Source organism: Pristiophorus japonicus, chromosome 7 (assembly GCF_044704955.1).
Source record: "Pristiophorus japonicus isolate sPriJap1 chromosome 7, sPriJap1.hap1, whole genome shotgun sequence".
NCBI classification, from domain to species: Eukaryota; Metazoa; Chordata; class Chondrichthyes; family Pristiophoridae; genus Pristiophorus; species Pristiophorus japonicus.
In genome coordinates this window covers 164,315,459-164,334,479 of record NC_091983.1, presented here as the reverse complement: position 1 = coordinate 164,334,479, position 19,021 = coordinate 164,315,459, and the positions used below count along the sequence as shown (strand labels likewise).

General features: G+C 43.6%; 1 protein-coding gene across 1 annotated transcript in view; it reads right to left on the bottom strand.

Annotated features, from left to right (window-relative positions):
- sgk1 (serum/glucocorticoid regulated kinase 1) overlaps positions 1-19,021 on the bottom strand; it is a 136,288-nt gene that overhangs the window by 95,686 nt on the left and 21,581 nt on the right. Inside the window, exon 3 of the mRNA XM_070885505.1 lies at positions 2,703-2,903. Coding sequence (XP_070741606.1) covers positions 2,703-2,903 — 201 coding nt within the window. The remainder of the gene's footprint in view (positions 1-2,702; positions 2,904-19,021) is intronic.

Genomic DNA, 19,021 nt, shown 5'->3' with positions numbered 1-19,021 from the left:
TAAAACGGAAAAGAGTGACTAAAGTAAATGTTGGTCCCTTAGAAGATGAGAAGGGGGATTTAATAATGGGAAATGTGGAAATGGCTGAGATCTTAAACAATTATTTTGCTTCGGTCTTCACAGTGGAAGACACAAAAACCATGCCAAAAATTGCTGGTCACGGGACTGTGGGAAGGGAGGACCTTGAGATAATCACTATCACTAGGGAGGTAGTGCTGGATAGGCAAATGGGACTCAAGGTACACAAGTCCCCTGGTCCGGATGAAATGCATCCCAGGGTATTAAAAGAGATGGCGGAAGTTATAGCAGATGCATTCGTTATAATCTCCCAAAATTCTCTGGACTCTGGCGAGGTATCAGCGGATTGGAAAGCAGCTAATGTAACGCCTCTGTTTAAAAAAGGGGGCAGACAAAAGGCAGGTAACTATAAGCCGGTTAGTTTAACATCTGTAGTGGGGAAAATGCTTGAAGCTATCATTTAAGGAAGAAAGAGCGGGACATCTAGATAGGAATAGTGCAATCAAGCAGACGCAACATGGATTCATGAAGGGGAAATCATGTTTAATTAATTTACTGGAATTCTTTGAGGATATAACGAGCATGGTGGATAGAGGTGTACCGATGGATGTGGTGTATTTAGATTTCCAAAAGGCATTTGATAAGGTGCCACACAAAAGGTTACTGCAGAAGATAAAGGTACGCGGAGAATTGGCTGGCTAACAGAAAGCAGAGAGTCAGGATAAATGGGTCCTTTTCGGGTTGGAAATCGGTGGTTAGTGGTGTGCCACAGGGATCGGTGCTGGGACCACAACTGTTTACAATATACATAGATGACCTGGAAGAGGGGACAGAGTGTAGTGTAACAAAATTTGCAGATGATACAAAGATTAGTGGGAAAGCGGGTTGTGTAGAGGACACAGAGAGGCTGCAAAGAGATTTAGATAGGTTAAGCGAATGGGCTAAGGTTTGGCAGATGGAATACAATGTCGGAAAATGTGAGGTCATCCACCTTGGAAAAAAAAAACAGTAAAAGGGAATATTATTTGAATGGGGAGAAATTACAACATGCTGCGGTGCAGAGGGACCTGGGGGTCCTTGTGCATGAATCCCAAAAAGTTAGCGAATGGAATGTTGGCCTTCATTGCGAGAGGGATGGAGTACAAAAGCAGGGAGGTCCTGCTGCAACTGTATAGGGTATTGGTGAGGCCGCACCTGGAGTACTGCATGCAGTTTTGGTCACCTTACTTAAGGAAGGATATACTAGCTTTGAAGAGGGTACAGAGACAATTCACTAGGCTGATTCCGGAGATGAGAGAGTTACCTTATGATGATAGATTGAGTAGACTGGGTCTTTACTCGTTGGAGTTCAGAAGGATGAGGGGTGATCTTATAGAAACATTTAAAATAATGAAAGGGATAGACAAGATCCGAGGCAGAGAGGTTGTTTCCACTGGTCGGGGAGACTAGAACTAGGGGGCACAGCCTCAAAATACGGGGGAGCCAATTTAAAACCGAGTTGAGAAGGAATTTCTTATCCCAGAGGGTTGTGAATCTGTGGAATTCTCTGCCCAAGGAAGCAGTTGAGGCTAGCTCATTGAATGTATTCAAATCACAGATAGATAGATTTTTAACCAATAAGGGAATTAAGGGTTACGGGGAGCGGGCGGGTAAGTGGAGCTGAGTCCACGGCTAGATCAGCCATGATCTTGTTGAATGGCGGAGCAGGCTCGAGGGGCTAGATGGCCTACTCCTGTTCCTAATTCTTATGTTCTTATGTTCTTATGTATTGTATATCCTATGGAATCCTATGTAAGCCAGGAACAGATCATACAACATCATAAATAATGGAAACAGAGGACACCACCTTCATGAAAAAATGTTTGGAAACCCTTTTCTTGTTTGTTTCAAGGTCAGATTAGTAAAGTAGCACTCTCACCTCTGAGTCTGAAGGTTATCGATTCTAGACCCCTTCCAGGACTTGACTAGAAAAGGGCTCAATTTCCATGAGGGTTTTCCACTTTAACTTTGGCAGAAAATCCTGGAAAATCTGAGCTGACATTTAAGTGCAGTACTGAGGGAGTGCTGCATTGTCGAGGATGCCATCTTTTGGATTCAGTGTTAAACTAAGACCCTATATGCCTGTTCACATGAAAATAAAAAATCCCATAGTCCTATTTGAAGAAGTGCAAGAAATGTTCCTGGGGGTAATTTTGACTTTGACTAATAGTGTAAAATGGGGATTACAACCGCAAGTTATACATTTATCCTGATTTTCAGGAGAGATGCACACAAGCAACTGAATCGACATTGCCCATGTTACACTATCACCCAAAGTGTGCTGGCTAACAGTCATCCTTCAACTAACACCACCAAAACAAATTAACTGATCATTTATCTCATTGTTAATTGTGGGGTTCTATTATGAATAAATTGGCTGCTGCATTTGCCTATAAATCAACAGTGATTGCACTTCAAAAGTGATTAATTGACTGCCCTAAGGACATGAAAGGCTTTATATAAATGCAAGTTCTTTCTTGTTTGCAAACCTATGACTCAGTGAGAGAAATGGCAGTGACCCACATTATGGTATCAGTTGCCGGTAACATTATAAGGCTCTTCTTTCACAAACAAAAAAATGTCATACAATTTTGATAAAGACAGTTCCTCCTTAAATGAGGGTTGTACAATTTTAGCTGCTATACCTTGGAGCTCTTTCTGGTTTCCCATGATCCATCAGATTTATGGGCAATATTCCCTTGGCAACAGTGACATTCCATTATGCATGACTGAGCTGCTAATTTAGGGACTTTGCCCATCTGAGATGCACAGGAATCCAGATCATCTGTCTTTATTGCCAACATTTTTTCTGGGTTGAATCTGTTACTCTTCTTCCATCTTCTAACCTAGACAAAAAATAACAAGTTAATAGTTATTTGCAAGGCCACTAGACTTAGTTTCCCATTTTTTCACTCTGAAGAATAAACCAACATGAATAATTAGCTACTTCAAGCTCAGATAGTTCAATATTTGACAGGAGAACATGGTGGGCATCCCATATGAACTCCCGTGAACTAAATATTGTAATTCGAGGTTAATTGTTAATCCAAGGCATGCTAATCCATACACAACATGAAGCTATCCATTTGTCATGAAATCAAGACAAAACATTTGGGAAAAGGCCATAATTGTAAGACATACACAGTTGAATGCATACACACACATCATAAAGAAGCAATGAACACATGTAAGTCACATGTTTGTGCATAAATAAATTCTTTCAGTGACCACTTCTTCAAAAGTTAATCTTCATAATTATACCAGCTCATGTTCTTTTGATTTGTAGGAACAGGGGTTTTATTCCAAGTATTATTATCAGGGACATTCATTAATCCACCCTGGTACCTGGGAGAAGTTGGAAAAAGGTCTAGGGTCAGATAGCACAGGGATAGCTCTGGTATGCAGGAGCAATGTGGAAAGGGGATCTGAGAACATTGAGGCAAGTGAGAAATTGCACCCAAAATGATCTTGGAATTTCGCTGGTTAGATTATACTTCAAGTTTTCTCTCAAACTCATGTGCATATTCAAATGTAAAATCTTCCATGAACCAGTGCAATCGGGTAGTTAAACAGAACATAACCGTTTATTTTTTGAATATTCCTTGATGTATTTATGAATGGTAACCTGGTGCAGTTTTATTAATTCAGCTGAAAATGGGTTTATCAACAAAAATAAGCATTTTCAATAAGGGTGTCCAGCCCTCCACCTGCAAGAAACCTGATTTAAAATCACTGCAAATGATTTAAAGACACTATACTGAACCATTTAATAGTTTCATTGGTGTACATTAGTCAGTTTCTTAGTAAATTAAATATTTTTTTATATGAATAAAACTTTAAAAACGTGCTACTAGTGCCTGTGCGCCCAAGAAAATGATGGCAATTTAAAGAACTTTTCCGAATCAGTACAATCGGTGGAATCTCGCAATTTTGACCTGGGGGCGTGGCTAGTTTTGGACGAATTGAATCTTGAAGCAACACAAAACATCACGGAAAACACGAGCGTAAGTGGTTTTGGGCATAACTCAATTTAAAATTCACCGATCTCTTGGGCTGTTTTGGACAATTTTGCCCGGATTGCACTGATATAACTAACGGAAACAAGCAGAAATTTGACGCCGCAGAATCTATTCATTGGTAGAATTGTTACCAAGGGGAAAAAAAATCAGTCGAAAATGTTCTGAATATATTATCTAGTTCCTCAGTGCATTAAATAAAAGGGTTCTAGGTGTCCTAAGTCTCCCTGATTATTCATTGGATATGTGGCACTGAAATTTTACATGTCAGAAAGGCTGCAGAATCGATTCTTTATCTATGCTAATTTTGTTGATCTCAGCAGTGGAATCACTGGGGATGTCTCCACAAGATCCTACAAATCCCCTGGGAGGACAGGCGCTCCAACATCAGTGCCCTCGTCCAGGCTAACATCCCCATCATTGAAGCACTGACCACACTCGATCAGCTCCGCTGGGCAAGCCACATAGTTTGCATGCTAGGCACGAGATTCCCAAAGCAAGTGCTCTACTTGGAACTCCTTCATGGCAAACAAGCCAATGGTGGGCAGCGGAAATGCTACAAGGACACCGTCAAAGCCTCCCTGATAAAGTGCAACATCCCCACTGACACTTGGGAGTCCCTGACCCAAGACCGCCCTAAGAGGGCATCCAAGAGGGCACTGAGCACCTCGAATCTCAACGCCGAGAGCATGCAGAAATCAAATGCAGGCAGCGGAAAGAACATGCGGCTAACCAGTCCCGTCCACCCCTTCCCTCAATGACTATCTGTCTCACCTGTGACAGAGTCTGTGGCTCTCGTATTGGACTGTTCAGCCACCAAAGAACTCACTTAAAAAGTGGAAGCAAGTCTTCCTCGATTCCGAGGGACTGCCTATGATGATGATGTATAATTAGCTTTAGCGTCTTCGAGTTAGATAAAGTGAGCACTGGCCAGGGTTCCCACTTCATATCATATTTTGGTGATTCCTGATAGAAATACATGTGTGGTAGTTGGAGGAGAACTGGTTTAGGCTCAATCCCACAAGCATGAGTCCAATAGGGCATTCACTATCCATGTTCATGTGTAAGAGAGCAAGTCCTTGAGTGAGGCATGGGTGGGAGCTGCTGCAGATGCAACTGTGCACCCATGTTGCTACTTTCAGAAGACAAGTATGGGGAGAAAATGAAATAACAGCAAAATAAGTACAATTGGCCATTTAGCAGTAAGGTAGCTTGTCACATAAAACAGTAAGTTAACATTGATTATGCATTTTCATTCTCGGATGAGGGGTCACAGATTTAAGGTTTTGGGCAAGAGGTACAGGGGAGATGTGGGGAAGAACCTTTTTACGCAGCGAGTGGTAATGACCTGGAACTCGCTGCCGACGAGGGTGGTGGAAGCAGAGATGATTAATGATTTCAAAAGGAAATTGGATAGGCACTTCAGGGAAATAAACTCGGGGCTACGGGGATAGAGCAGGGGAATGGGACTGACTGGATTGCTCGACAGAGAGCTGACATGGACTCGATGAACCGAATGACCTCCTTCTGTGCTGTAATGACTCTATGACTCTATGGGGCTAAAATTGCCCACCGCTGGAAAGGGGGTGCTTCCACCCCATTTCTTGTGTTTTCACCACCGCCTCTTGAGCGAAATTCCGCTCTTTGGCTTTTTTTTTCAGTGGACCAGAAATCGCTCATAATGGGGGCGATAGTGCAGCGGTGAGCACAGCAGAGGGGCGGAAGTTGGGGCAGGGTGTAGTGTCGGCCACTGTCAGTCATCATGGCGCCGCATCACTTAAAGGGGAGAGCCTGTGTGATTTTTAAACTTCGGTCCACTGGGCCACCAGGGAGAGTTTCAACTGGGCCAGCTGGTCACCCAAGAGGAGGTGCCAGGCTGCTTGTTGACGGCCCGGCTGAACCCGGGGGCGTAATTGTCGACCTGACATGGCAATCGGCCGACAAAAATAAAACATGGGGGCAGCGACAGTCCGTCCTCCCCTTTAATGGGACCCGCACTGCCATTTTAGAAGACCACAGCCTCACTAGATTGCCTTAGAAAAGCAACTTTTGGCATTGCCCGGAGAGAGGAAGATTTTCTCGGCGGAATTTCGCCGTCGGGGGGAGGAACCATCAGCGGTGCGCACTGTGATGACATACTTAGGATGAATCGGCTGCAGCGGAGCGGTAGGGCTAGGAGCGGGTCACCGCCGGGATACCGCAGGAGTGAAATTTTGATAATGCCGGCCATTACATGAAAAATCGGCGACCATTGCACTCCGCAGCATGGCCAACGCTTTTTCGGTGTTAACAGTCCTTAAGGAAATGGACAATTTCGGCCCCTATGACTCTAGTATTTATGTGCATTACTTTTCTACCAATGTTATTTACTTATTTGTATTTAATGTGATTCTAAATGGAAACAAAGGCTTTGCACCCAAGTGAAATCACTTAACCAAATTGTACTGTGAAAGTTTAAGAATAGTAAAGGAGGAGAAAGTCCAAGTTGGAATGAGATAATACAAAAAGGCAGAATGTATCCAAGTTACAACTTTAGTCATAGCCCCAAATAACTTTAGTATCCCTTACACCCTGAACACTAGCCTCAAAAACTACACTGCATTGCACAACTTGAATACATCCTGTTTAACGGAGCTATGGAGTCAGCATTAAAATTATTTTGAACCTAGTATTCAATACAGACCATGTGAAGTTTAGGTGTCCCAAATATCAAATCTGAAACAAAAGCCAGTTAGCAGGAAGCTGAGAAACGCCTTCACTCCCTTCTATTAAAATGTCAAGAAACACTCTTCTCCCTCTAGCTTACCAGAGAATTATTAACCCATAATACTGAAAATAACCATTACTAAGTTATTTTGAAGTTTGTCTACAAATGCAAACTGTCCTCTTGTTAATGTGTGGTGCAGTGTTTGAATGATTCAAACTGAATGACAATTCAGATTTTTGCAAATTTCAGAATTTTGGCTCAATTCACATTAGGTCTTTTTCAGTGTTAGGATTAAATCTCATTCAACTTTGTGAAACGTCTGTGAAATTAGGATGTGGGAATGTATTAAGAGCAGTCATTACTAGTGAAGCCTAAAGAGCTATTTACTCATTTCATGTTACTCTGCACAGGGGACTCTGGCTTCCTGATAGATGTTGCACATTATGGTTCCTTTAATAAGGAAACCGAAGAGGTATTATTCCTGCATGTGAAACATTTCATGGTCAGCAGAAGTATGTGAGCTTCCAGCATTTTTTAAAGCCTACTTAAGATTTTCACCGCAGACCCCAGCCAATAAAGAGAACATCTCGCCTGTTACATTCTCCAACCATCTACCAGCTGATGTATAGTTATTTAAGATTACATCACAAACAAACAGAAGGAAGACGCTTGCAGCATTGTTCCTTTGGATATAGGTTGCACCATTTTGCCTAATGAAGTGCCATGAGATGCTTGGACCCAAATTTTAAATCTTGGCGGGTTTTGTGCAAGTGTGTAGGCCCCTGCACTAAAAAACAGACCCAGGACAGCCAGAGATCTACTTCAAGCAGGAATACACCTCATGAAGTGAGCTTACATTTCCTTTTACAAGATTGTGCTTTGGAGTGGTGGAGGAAGTTTCATCATGAGTCACTGGAGGTCCTGCTAGAAGAGGGAAGTTCTCTTTCCAGCCAGTGAAGAGAGGATCCTGAAACATTAAGCCCACCAGGCATGGAGACAGATTGCTGAGATTGTCAGCTCCAGGAGCATCATCCCCAGGTGCGGAAACCACTACAGGAATCGCTTCAATTACCTCACAAGTGTAGAAAGAGTGAGTACAGCTCTTAATTTCCTCATCTCTCTCTCTGGAACAGCTGGCAACACTCCTTTCCCCCTCCCTCAGCACTCTCATCTCGCACTACAAATGCACACTCATCTCTTCCTTCCTCTCTTCACATCAGCCATGGGCAGTATTCTCTTTTCTCGAGGCATCCTTTGCAGAATTGCCAACTTCTTTTATGACGCCTTCCTCACTCCATATATCAGACACGTAGTTTCCATTTAACACCCCCCTATCCTGATTCCATTTTGTTCTTCTCCCTCTCAGCAGAAGCCCCAATCATCTGCGTCGGATAAACTCACTAACTCTCATTCTCTCTCTCTCTCTGCAGGACAAGGCAGCGCATGCAGAGAGAGGAGTAAAGCTATGAGAGGACCATCCAACATCATGAACCTCTCCGAGCTGGAGCAGCAAGCACTGGAAATCAGTGGCTCCCCCAAAACTGCCAGATTGGAGATTTTGAGGAATTCCGTGAACAGGGTCTGGGTATTGCTTGCATTCCCTCAAAAACACAATCAGGCAGCTTCTCTACATCAAGCTGGATTGTGAAGGCACCTCAGAGGAGGATAATCCTCCTAAGGAGGCACTGTCCCATGCTCCATCATTGCCAAGCACCAGCACAGAAACAGGTACCCTGGCTGGGTTAGAGTTAGAGGGGTCTGCATGTGGTGAAATAGTCAGTAGGAGTGAGCAGCAGGAGCTACTGGTGGCAGAGATAGTCCAGAAGACAACTCGTTGGAGTGCGGTACTCTCCCAGCTCTGCTGAACAGGACAGAGATGCAGACTTCAGCGACCCAACAATGAGAAGAAACTTGTTTGCCTCCTACAAGTAGCTATGGCAGGTATTGGAAGGCCTGCCTAGAAGTTTCAGCATTGTGGCTGAAAGTATGGAGGAGCCCACTTTCAGCCTGTGTGGTTTTATCTCGAATGGCAGCAACATTCTCGAGTCTATCCTGGAGAGTGTGACCACCAGAGACGCTGCAGCCGGGCCCTCACAGCACGAGTTGCAGCTTCAGTGGAAGTTCAAACATCTGCCATGCAGGCTCAGGGCTCAAACTTCTGCTCCACCTTGGCATGACGCACTTCTACCTTGGGGAGATTGGTGGAATAAATGGATAGGGGCTTTCAAGAGGTCACTTATCTTCTGCAGTCTGTTCTCCCACAGATCAGTGGAAGTGATGATCTCCAGGGGAGTGATAGAGGTGCAGTGGGAGTGGCACGTGTTGCTCTCTCTCTCAGATGTCCGCACATCTGCTCTCTCAACAGCCGGGTCCTCTGAGGCTCCAGCCCCAGAAGTTGCTGGTCACAAGCATCTCAAGGGTCCCCATATGAGCAAAGGCGTCTTTCACCTGCCACTTGTCCTGGTTTTTGAGGCTGCTGCTTCTTCTGCTCCTCTTCCTCCAACTGTTTACCCATTCAAAGGAAAAACAAGCTACCATGATCAGCAGTGAGTGCTTAATGAGGGTAGATAAGGGGGAATACAATCAGAAGAAAGCAAATTGCAAGCTCAGTTCCACCTAGGTAATGCACTACTCACAATAGCACACAGATCCCAATGACCCAAGTCCCTACAGCTGATTGTCCCTTCAAATGCAGCTTCCAATCAATTTGCCGGTCTTGTCGCTGGACGGGAGTTCTGATCTGCCCAGTTAAAATCACATCGGGGTCCCAATGACATCATAAAACCCCACTTAAACTTATTCACGAGTCCCCTGCCTGTTTCTGGCGGGTGCCTTTGCCACCCGAGTCAGCTCCGGAGTTAAAATGCTGGTTGACGGGTTTCTGGAGGGCATGCAGCAGTAAGTCATTTCTCGGGAAACCGCCGGGAAGTTTGGGTTAAAATCCGGGCCTTGGATTCTGAACCTAAATTTGTTAATATTCAGATTTTTCTGCTTACTCAAATTTTGGTCTGAATTGGACTGATGTGATTTAGCATTTGTTTCCGTGTTCCTCCACATTATCTAGAAGATAACTACAGTAAAGCAAAATCAAGTTGTTTTGGGGATTGGTATTTAATGGGATTGCCGTGGTGTTGAATGATTTTCCCTATCCCCTTCATTCCCTTCCACTCCTCCCTCCCCTCACCCTTCAGTACCTCCCCTAGCCGAGTTCTGTTGCTATTTGAAGTGATTTCAGTCATTGTACACTGTCGGTGGGAATTCCTGTTCTTGTGAGCGTCAGCATGAAACACGATTGATCGTCATGTACGCTTGGTATAAATGTAGGTTAAGTCTACCTATACCCAGGCCACACTCTGTTATTACGGAATTGTTCCATTTGCGTAACTAAAGTGTAAATAATAGGCAAAAAAGTTTTGAAATCAATTGCACAGTAATAGTTGACACAACTGCAATTTACTGGCAACCTCATTTACTGATTCACAAATATGCTGTATTTTTGGAAACCAACATTTCATCAAACACTCTTGGCAAAGAAAGCAAAGCTTTATAAGTTGAGTAACATATAGCCTTATTAAATATATCTTGACGATTACATTTCAGTGTACCTTAAAAATTGCAGGAATAGATAATGCATGTCGAGATAGAATCCTTACTCAATCACAGGAAATAAGTGAAGCTTCCCCCCCCATAGACTTCAATCATTCATGATGTACTTTACTTCCCTCCCCTCCCCTCCCCTCCCCCCCCTCCCCTCCCCTCCCCTCCCCTCCCCTCCCCTCCCCTCCCCTCCCCTCCCCTCCCCTCCCCTCCACTCCCCTCCACTCCCCTACCCTCTCCTCCCCTACCCTCTCCTCCCCTCCCCTCCCCTCCCCCCCTCCACTCCCCTCCACTCCCCTCCCCTCCCCTCCCCTCCCCTCCCCTCCCCTCCCCTCCCCCCCTCCCCTCCACTCCCCTACCCTCTCCTCCCCTCCCCTCTCCTCCCCTCCCCTCCCCTCCCCTCCCCTCCCCTCCCCTCCCCTCCCCTCCCCTCCCCTCCCCTCTCCTCTCCTCTCCTCCCCTTTCCTCCCCTCCCTCTCCTTTCCTCTCCTCCCTTCCCCTTTCCTCCTCTCCTCCCCTCCCCTTTCCTCCTCTCCTCTCCTCTCCTCTCCTCCTCTCCTCTCCTCTCCTCTCCTCTCCTCTCCTCTCCTCTCCTCTCCTCTCCTCTCCTCTCCTCTCCTCTCCTCTCCTTTCCTCACCTCCCTTCTCCTCCCCTCCCCTCTCCTCCCCACTCTTCCCCTCCCCTCTCCTCCACTTTCCTCCCCACTCCTCCCCTTCCCACTCCACCCCTCCCCTCCCCACTCCTTCCCTTTCCACTCCTCCCCTCCTTTCCTCTCCTCCCCTCCCCTCCCCTTTCCTCTCCTGAAAGTGCTGACTCATGCTAGGATATGGCTCCATATCACCAGAAGCTCTTCAGTACATCATCCAAATGGCCATTCTTCACGCATGTGTCTTGTTACTGAACGATAGCAGCCCATTCAACCATTGATGAGCCCAGTCCCGCCCATATCTGATGCCCACACATGCACATTTTAACAGCAATAGTCACTGAGTAATAATCAAGAGAAGGAACTTGAGCTGATTTCTCCCTCTACCCAGGGACACTAAGGCCAAAATGTCATTCCCTATCACATCTAAATGTATTTAATATCTTGGTTTAAGTGGATTATTTTTTAACAAAAAGTCAATTGATTCAGTGGATTGTCTGAAATGTATTTTTCTGATTGCAATGAATTTTTGAAATTTTTTCCAGGATCCCAAAGAATTCTGTTTTAAAGCACCCAAAATACTCAACTTAATATAAAATTGTAAGCTGAGAAATGCTCCTATGTAATGATACATTCTTGAGGAGATAAGGTGAGTGCAACTGTTCTAAAATTAAGCTTTGATTTTTCGGTACATTATGGCCTGGAATTCTATCCAAGCTGCTCCTGCTCTGCAGCAATAACTTAGCTGGAAGGGTGGCAGTAATCCTGTGCGAGCACGTATACAGAGTTTCCGCCGCACTTCTGATGGAATTACAGCAGCAGAGCACAGCAGCTCCGAGGAAACTCTGCACCTAAGTTCCACTTCCTGCAGAATCATAGAATTTTACAGCACAGAAGGAGGTTATTTGACCCATCGTTCCTGTGCCAGCTCTCTGAAAGAGGCCTCTGCTTATTCCCAATCCCTGTCCTTTCCACAAACCTTTTAGATCTTTTTCTTTTTCAAATATTTATCCGCTTCTTTTTAAAAAGCTACTTTGAATTCTGCTTCCACAGTTGTTTCTGGTGCGGTATTCTATGTGTTGGCATAAAAATAAAATGTCCTAACCTTTTCCTTCATTCATTTGGTGATTAAGCTAAATTTATGCCCTTTATTTAATAGTCACAAATCAACGGAAATAGTTTTTCCCCAATTGCCTATCAAAAACCCTCAGAATGACACCGCTTTCAGATCACCTCTTAACCTTTTTTTGTTTTTGTTATACTTAGCGATTTTTGACTATTGTTGTCAGAAGGTTTCACATTGATTATGTTAAGGTTATGCCATTACGTTAAATTCAGTGCATAAGGAGTTACATCCATAAAGCACACAAATTTCAGGAATGTGAATTAAATCCAGATGAAACATCTGACCAGAACGATATTTCTTGCTTACCATATCAGTTTGAGACATTTCAGTTCAGTAACACATTCCAGAGCGGAAACTGGGTGTAATATGGCAATAGCTTCTCCTCACAGAACACAGTGCGGGTCTTCGCTGACCAGACTATATGAGAGGTGTCTGACTTGATGGAGCATGCTTAATTGGCAATACAGCTAGCTGTTCCCTAAGCACAGAGAGCTCAGGGAAGGATCAGAGGCCAAGTCTTTGGCTTTCTGCATAGTTAAAACACAACTCAATCTGCAGAAAACCTGGTACGGTAGACATAGATAATGAGAGAGAACCCACTGCTTAAGGTTTACGCTGATGTGTTTCAGAAATTTGTTCCTCAGTACAGTGAATTTAAGTCAAAAACAAGGCTAGTGTGATGTGCTATGCTATTTTCTATGTAACGAGGAACTTTATAAAATAGATTAAAGTTCACTCAAAACTTTATTTTATTTGTTCATATATTACATGTAAATAAATAACCCACCAGTACCCTGCACCACTTTGGTGGATGTTAACTCTTTCTCTCAGTTCCAAATCTATGTCTGCCTCTCTGTTGTTTTTCTATCTCTTTCCTTCCTCATGTACTGATAAGGTGTTTTTCTGCAATTCTACTAAGTTAAGATGAATTTTTCCAGTCTATGACCTTGTATGTCTCTGTAGGTCTTGCAGCAGCCATAAAAAAATACAAAATGGCCACCAGGTTTAAGTGAGTAGAACAGCTAAAGTTGAAAAGTGTGTAAGATATTGGGACTTACTATTTTTCTGCCGAGTCAAGATCTTTGCTAAGAATGGGGATTTCTGCAGACTTGGAAATACTTCATTATTGAGCCAATTTCTCCACCCAGAAAAATAGTTACCTGCTATTTCAAAAAGTATTATGCAATAATGTGATAAAGGCCTGTTATAAGGTCAGTGCACCAAGCAATAAAATCTAACTATGCTGAATCAACAGAGAGTGTGTAATCTATGCTGAACACATTTATCTTATAAAACATTTTGTTGCTGCCACACTATAATCTTTGGCAAAAGACAAGATTAAAAAATGAACAATAGCTTTGAACTCTCGGGATCCATTGTCTTTGGCCCAGATCTGCATAGTTACAGAGTAATTACAGCGCACAAACAGGCCATTCAGTCCAACAGATCAAGGCTGGTGTTTATACTCCACACGAGCCTCCTCCCATCCTTCTATATCTAACACCATCAATATATCCTTCTATCCATTTCTCCCTTTATCGAGCTTCCCCTTAAATGCATCTGTGCTATTTGCTTCAACTACTCTTTATGGTAGCAAGTTCCACATTCTAACCGCTGTCTGGGAAAAGAAGTTTGCCTGAGTTTGGTGGGCAGCTGGCCAGCGGGATGTAAATGAGGCCCGGGCATTAGAATAGCCCTGGCCTTAAATTGATGCCATCAGGGGAGGGGGTTGACAATGCCCTGTCTGCCAACCTCCCCGCCCCACCTCCCACCCCCATGGCCTACCCAAAACCTACATCCAGCTAAAATCTCCCTAATGAGGCAACAGTGTTAAAAACCACCCTTTACAAAACTGCAGGCCCACAAAATTCTAACAGGACAAACCAAGAAATACAAAATATTTAGGACTGAGATGCTTGGACTTGAAAGATTGGATTGTCAGGGCTGGGGTGGTCTTGGCCCAACTTAGACACCTCAGGCCTCTGCAGTGGTTCTAAGGTCTCATTACCTAGCTTTTTATTGCCTAGGATATGCATTAAGTACATTAATAAGCCATGATAATTAAAAAGAGTTATCAGAAGTTACTACCACAAAACTTAATAATGTAACAGACAACATCAGAAATACCAGGGCACATTACACACTCATTCTTTACAGTACTTAATTTCTAAACCTGGCACTAATGAAGCAGAGAGCAGAGAAATTAGGAACCAAAAATGATGGCATTGGCAAGACCAATATCATTCAAGACTCCATAGATCTCAGAGCCTAATCTATTCAGTGTTGGTGCTATATAATGGGGTGGAATGTACTTACCTAGTACCTGTATCATACATGCTGGTTCATCAAAGGGGAGTTATTGGTAAAGATGCCTAAATGATGATTTTAACTCAGGGCACATGATAGGCATATGGGTCGTGGGGAGGGGTGAGTGACACACCCACACCAGCTTGAGGGCCAGACCATTTTAAACCCCTGGCGTCATTACCATCTTGAACGTCTGACTCTCGCCTCAACCTGCAGGAATGACAAAGTGGCTGGCAGGCAGAAGCAGGATTTCAGGCAGCAGGAGGCCGCTGCCAGGGACCCAATGGAATGATCCCTGGCTCTAATCGTCGGGAGGGGTCGAACGGTTATCGTGGTTTTGGGGCAGAGGAGGGAAGCCCGAGGCATGCAGGCAAGTCCCAAGGTTTTCTTATGGGTTCCAGAGGAGCACTCCTGACATTATTGAACCCTGACTTTGGATACTATGAGACCCATCACCTGCCCACGGCGAGAGCCTCACATTGCCAAATTGCCCTAAAATAGACAAACGTTCCCTGTGACCTGCAGAATGACAGAGAAAAATGGGGTGGGCAACAAAGTGGGCAGAGGTCCGGTGGTAAATTTTCATCTTCACTGCCACAGCAATCATCTGGCAAAGCGAATCCACAACCCACTAAGGAATCTGCCCGATTTTCATTCCATCAATTTCAACACCAACAATGATGTTTTACACAGCTCTTCCACCAAAGTTATGCAAGATGAGGGGCGAAGCCCTATAGATTCTCATCCCCTTAAGTGCTTGGTTGAACAGAAGTAAATGTGTAATGTGCACCACAGCTGTTGGTTAAAGCCAGAAAAAGCCTCTGAACCCAGAGATTAAAGTAATTGTATTACATACAGAGAGATAAGGTAAATCAACCTAGGACAAGAAGAGAATTGAAAGATGAAGCCAATGACCCAGATCGGTGGTTTGCCACAGCATCGTAGAGGAAGACAGAAAAGCTCAACACTACAGCAGCCAACCTATTAAAATGAATATATGTTTGATCTTTGTATTATAGAGGAACAGATATAGCCAGCAAACTTGTCTTGACTAATAAATTCATCTCGTCATGGTGTTAGTTGTGTTAACCAAAGGTATTGTTAAATAAAGTAATGTCAATAAATGCATAATTTCATCCAACTTCATTGGTGATAACTCTAGCAAGCAGGAGTTAAATCTACTTCACTGTGTTCCAGTTGCGATACGGTTGCCTTGCATAAAGATTATTATAATTTGGCTGGGTTATGTGAGACAGTTCAAAGGTGAGCACTCCTGCTCCTCATTCAGGTAAGCTAAAACATTTTAATTGCCATTTTGTTGGCAGCCTCCAACAGTCTCTATAAAGTTTAAGGTTTGGCTGCTTTTCGCCCAAGAAAACTGTTGGAAATCAATCTCAGAAAGGGGTCTGAAGTATGCATTAGTCCCCCATTTTGCATATGCAATGGGCTGATGCAAGTTTCAGGTGGACGTTCTCAGCAACTATAGGGCAACCTAATTAATCTGGCTGCATCGTATACTCCGCATGGTGCTGAACATATTTGACCCTCCAGCGCATATTCTTTGTCTGAAAAGCAATTTCTGGGCCCAGAAGTGAATGTCATGTTCCAATCCATGTTTCTATTTTAACTCGCCAAATCTTCCTGGAAAATAACTGCATGTTAACGCTGCACACTATTATTAATGCATAAAATGACCAGCAAGTCCAAGGAATGAAGAGATACGGCATGAGTTGTGAATCTCTAGAACCTGTTGATCGATTCACGCCGCTCCTCCGTTTGCTTTGCACAGATGACATCTCTCCCTTAGTCTTCCCGATATTTTACGAATTTGCTGGATATGCACCTTAATTGTTCATTAAACTCACCCAGAAAGTTAGGGCTCATAATTAATAGCTTGAGTAGCTTTTTAATGATGTGATAAATGTTAATGCAATGCCGATCAACCTCTCTGACCTAGAAAGGAAACAATTTATACTGCTAAGTTTCATTCCTGCATGTAGTAAATTGTTGCTAGAGATTTTTTAAATCACAAACTTTATTTTTTAATTTTTTGTTACATTTCCTTACTGTCTCTTTTTTCTCTCTATCTTAATCCAATATTTCTTTCACTCTCTTTATATCTCTTTCTTTACCTGATTTGATTCTAATTGGGTGGGAAAGCAAATTGTGAGGAGGACACAAAAAATCTGCAAAGGGATATAGACAGGTCAAGTGAGTGCGCAAAAATTTGGCAAATGGAGTATAATGTGGGAAAATGTGAGGTTATCTACTTTGGCAGAAAAAATAGAAAAGCAAGTTATAATTTAAATGGAGAAAATTTGCCAAGTGCTGCAGTACAGAGGGACCTGGGTGTCCTTGTGCATGAAACACAAAAAGTTAGTATGCAGGTACAGCAAGTAATCAGGAAGGCAAATGGAATGTTGGCCTTTATTGCAAGGGAGATAGAGTATAAAAGCAGAGAAGTCCTGCTACAACTGTACACGGTATTGGTGAAGCCACACCTGGAGTACTGCATACAGTTTTGGTCTCCGAATTTAAGGAAGAATATACTTGCATTGTAGGCTGTTCAGAGACGGTTCACTAGGTTGATTCCGGAGATGAGGAGGTTGACTTATTAAGGTAGGTTGAGTAGGTTGGGCCTATACTCACTAGAGTTGAGAAGAATGAGAGGTGATCTTATCGAAACATATAAGATAATGCGGGGGCTCGATGGGGTGGATGCAGAGAGGATGTTTCCACTCATAGGGGAAACTAAAACTAGGGGGCATAGTCTCAGAATAAGGGGCCGCCCATTTAAAACTGAGATGAGGAGGAATTTCTTCTCTGCCCCAGAGAGCTGTGGGGGCTGGGTCATTGAATATATTTAAGGCAGAGATAGACAGATTTTTGAGCAATAAGGGAATAAAGAGTTATGTGGAGCGGGCAGGGAAGTGGAGCTGAGTCCATGATCAGATCAGCCATGATCTTATTAAATGACAGAGAAGGCTCGAGGGGCCGTATGGCCTACTCCTGCTCCTATTTCTTATGTTCTTATGTTCTTATGTTCTAATTCACCCTCCTTCTCAGTCCTTCCTCTGTTTCTTTTTTAATCCTTAAATGTAATTGGTTAAGGAGATATACTCTTGGTCCTGTCATTCACTGAGGTCCCAAATGCTCTTTTGCCCTTGCCACGCCATTATCAGGTTGCATTTCCAGTAAGTTACAGTGCAAAACATTTTCGAGCTGAAGGGTGCAGGAAAAACTAATGCCATGCACCACGAGATGCCCCGCTCCAACAAGATTTGGCCCAACAGGTTAGAAAGGGAGAAAAGATTTGCCTAATACAGTTTGTTCAATATTAATTACCTACTGGGATCTCTAATACAATATTTCTTACATATTTTATGGAATTTAGTAATCAGCAATTTTGCACACCATTTTTCTGCTACCTATACCCATCCAAATCTGCACCTGAAGCTATGCTAATGAACTGGTCTCAGAAAGTTGGGTGCAAAAAGCACACTTCAATTTGCACCTGTCTTAAACCTGCCAATAGACTTTCAGGTCTGATCTACAGGTGGATTTTGACAATTTAATCAAGGTATTGTGAAGGTTATACAAGGTGACATTGGGATCGCGATAATAAAGGGACTATTTCATCAGTGACTGTGCCTTCCAGACAGCCTTTCATTCACAGTGTCAACTGTGGCTCAGTGGGTAACACACTTGCCTCTAAGTCAGAAGGTTGTGGATTCAAAATCCCACTCCAGGAACTTGATCACAAAATCTAGGTTGACACTCCAGTGCAATGCTGAGGGACTGCTGCACTATCAGAGGTACTGTCTTTCAGATGAGATGCTAAACTGAGGCCCTGTCTGCTCTCTCAGATGGACATAAAAGATTCCATGGCACTATTTGTTCATTGCGAGAGGGATGGAGTACAAAAGCAGGGAGGTCCTGCTGCAACTGTATAAGGTATTGGTGAGGCTGCACCTGGAGTACTGCGTGCAGTTTTGGTCACCTTACTTAAGGAAGGATATACTAGCTTTGGAGGGGGTACAGAGACGATTCACTAGGCTGATTCCGGAGATGAGGGGGTTACCTTATGATGATAGATTGAGTAGACTGGGTCTTTACTCGATGGAGTTCAGAAGGATGAGGGGTGATCTTATAGAAACATTTAAAATAATGAAAGGGATAGACAAGATCGAGGCAGAGAGGTTGTTTCCACTGGTCGGGGAGACTAGAACTAGGGGGCACAGCCTCAAAATACGGGGGAACCAATTTAAAACCGAGTTGAGAAGGAATTTCTTCTCCCAGAGGGTTGTGAATCTGTGGAATTCTCTGCCCAAGGAAGCAGTTGAGGCGAGCTCATTGAATGTATTCAAGTCACAGATAGATAGATTTTTAACCAATAAGGGAATTAAGGGTTATGGGGAGCGGGCGGGTAAGTGGAGCTGAGTCCACGGCCAGATCAGCCATGATCTTGTTGAATGGCGGAGCAGGCTCGAGGGGCTAGATGGCCTACTCCTGTTCCTAATTCTTATGTTCTTATGTTCTTGTGAAAGAATTGCCATAACTCGCT